Here is a 1,567-nt window from a genome sequence, read left to right as displayed (position 1 = left end):
AGGAACAGGGAGGTGATCATACCCCTGTACTGGGCTTTGGTGAGGCCCCACCTCGAGCACTGCGTCCAGTTTTGGGCTCCTCACTACAAGAGAGACATTGAGGTGCTGGAAAGGGTACAGAGTTGGGCTGCCAAGCTGGTAAAGGGCTTAGAACATAAGTCTTAGGAGGAAAGGCTGAGGGATCTGGGGCTGTTTAGCCCAGAGAAGACGAGATTGAGGGGAGACTTCATCGCTGTCTACAACTACCTGAAGGGAGGTTGTGGAGAGGTGGAGGCTGGTCTGTTCTCCCTAGTGGAGAGTAGTAGGATGAGGGGAAGTGGATCCAAACTGCACCAGAGGAGGTTCAGGTTAGGAAGAATTTCTATACTGAGAGGGTTGTCAGCCATTGGAACAGGCTGCCCGGGGAAGTGATTGAGTCACCGTCCCTGAAGGTGTTTAAGAGACGGGTGGATGTTGCGTTGGGGGAAATCATTTAGTAGGTTGATAGGACTGGGACAGAGGCTGGACTCGATGATCTTCTAGGTCTCTTCCAGCTGATACGATTCTATGATTCTGTGATTCTAACTTGCCCTCACACTTCAGGAGGACTAAATATACCGTTTTTACATCAGATTTCTGTTTGCACCTGTGACCTTGTTGTATTTGTCTTTGTAAGCCCAGTAGTGCGCACCTGTAGGATAGAGGCAGACAGAAATGAGAAAACCCAGTACAGAGATCAGTTCCCTTGATGATACTGACTCTGTCCAAAGGCACATGAAACTTCCATAGGTTTTTTTTTTCCCAGAATATTGTTGCAATATTCTTATTATGCAGTTTCTGCAGGAAAAAAGGTGTTCAATTTAGTGTATATTATGTCAGCCATCTGGGAAATAAAGCAAGCACTCTGTATAAGAGAGAAACTGATGGAATCTTTACCCATTATATTAAGATGTACAACGTGCTGCTTAGCTTCCCAGCCCTATTCCATTACCCCCTGCTGTTGTATGAGGTTTGACAAATTGGTTTGTAAATGGAGAACAAAATACTGATTTTTTTTTTCAAAATCTTTTAAACAGATAAACCACTCTAACAAGAAGAACAACAGATACAGTGGCTGGCCAGCAGAAATCCAAATAGAAGGCTGTATCCCAAGAAACCTATTCTGAACAAATGTATACTTCCTTAACAAAGATGGTTCTATATTTTTATATCTATGACTTTTGTAAATTGCTTCCAGAACTCAAAAAACATCTGAACAGTAATTGTAAAATAAGTCATATGCATAGTTTTTAACCTTTCTTTCCTGTGTCAAGTTTTATTCTAATGTGAAAACAAATAGGTATTTTAACGACAAATGGAAATAAAATAATCTGGTTTAGAATTATGATATTCAGGAAATCAGTCGTCATTAGTAATTTTAGAGTTCTGATTTTGTTTGTTTGTAATTTATTAGTGTATGTTTTCTTTTGCTTCCCTTTAAAGACTAATATGCAAATAGAACTTAGTCTAAATTGTAATATAAAATCACTAGCAGTAAAGCAGATTATTTTGATATTAGTTTATTGGTAACATAGCTGCTGCCTGGAAA

The 1,567-nt window shown here is 39.9% G+C and overlaps 1 protein-coding gene across 1 annotated transcript in view; it reads left to right on the top strand.

The window, feature by feature from the left end:
• FAM3B (family with sequence similarity 3, member B) overlaps positions 1–1,145 on the top strand; it is a 6,651-nt gene extending 5,506 nt beyond the window's left edge. The window contains exon 6 of the mRNA XM_009879306.1: positions 1,056–1,145. Within this exon, the coding sequence (XP_009877608.1) occupies positions 1,056–1,145 (90 nt within the window). The remainder of the gene's footprint in view (positions 1–1,055) is intronic.
• The last annotated feature ends 422 nt before the right edge of the window (positions 1,146–1,567 follow it).

This window comes from Apaloderma vittatum, unplaced genomic scaffold, assembly GCF_000703405.1.
Source record: "Apaloderma vittatum isolate BGI_N311 unplaced genomic scaffold, ASM70340v1 scaffold7992, whole genome shotgun sequence".
Taxonomy (NCBI): domain Eukaryota; kingdom Metazoa; phylum Chordata; class Aves; order Trogoniformes; family Trogonidae; genus Apaloderma; species Apaloderma vittatum.
The sequence above is the reverse complement of the archived record's forward strand: the minus strand, read 5'-3'. Positions and strand labels throughout refer to the sequence as shown.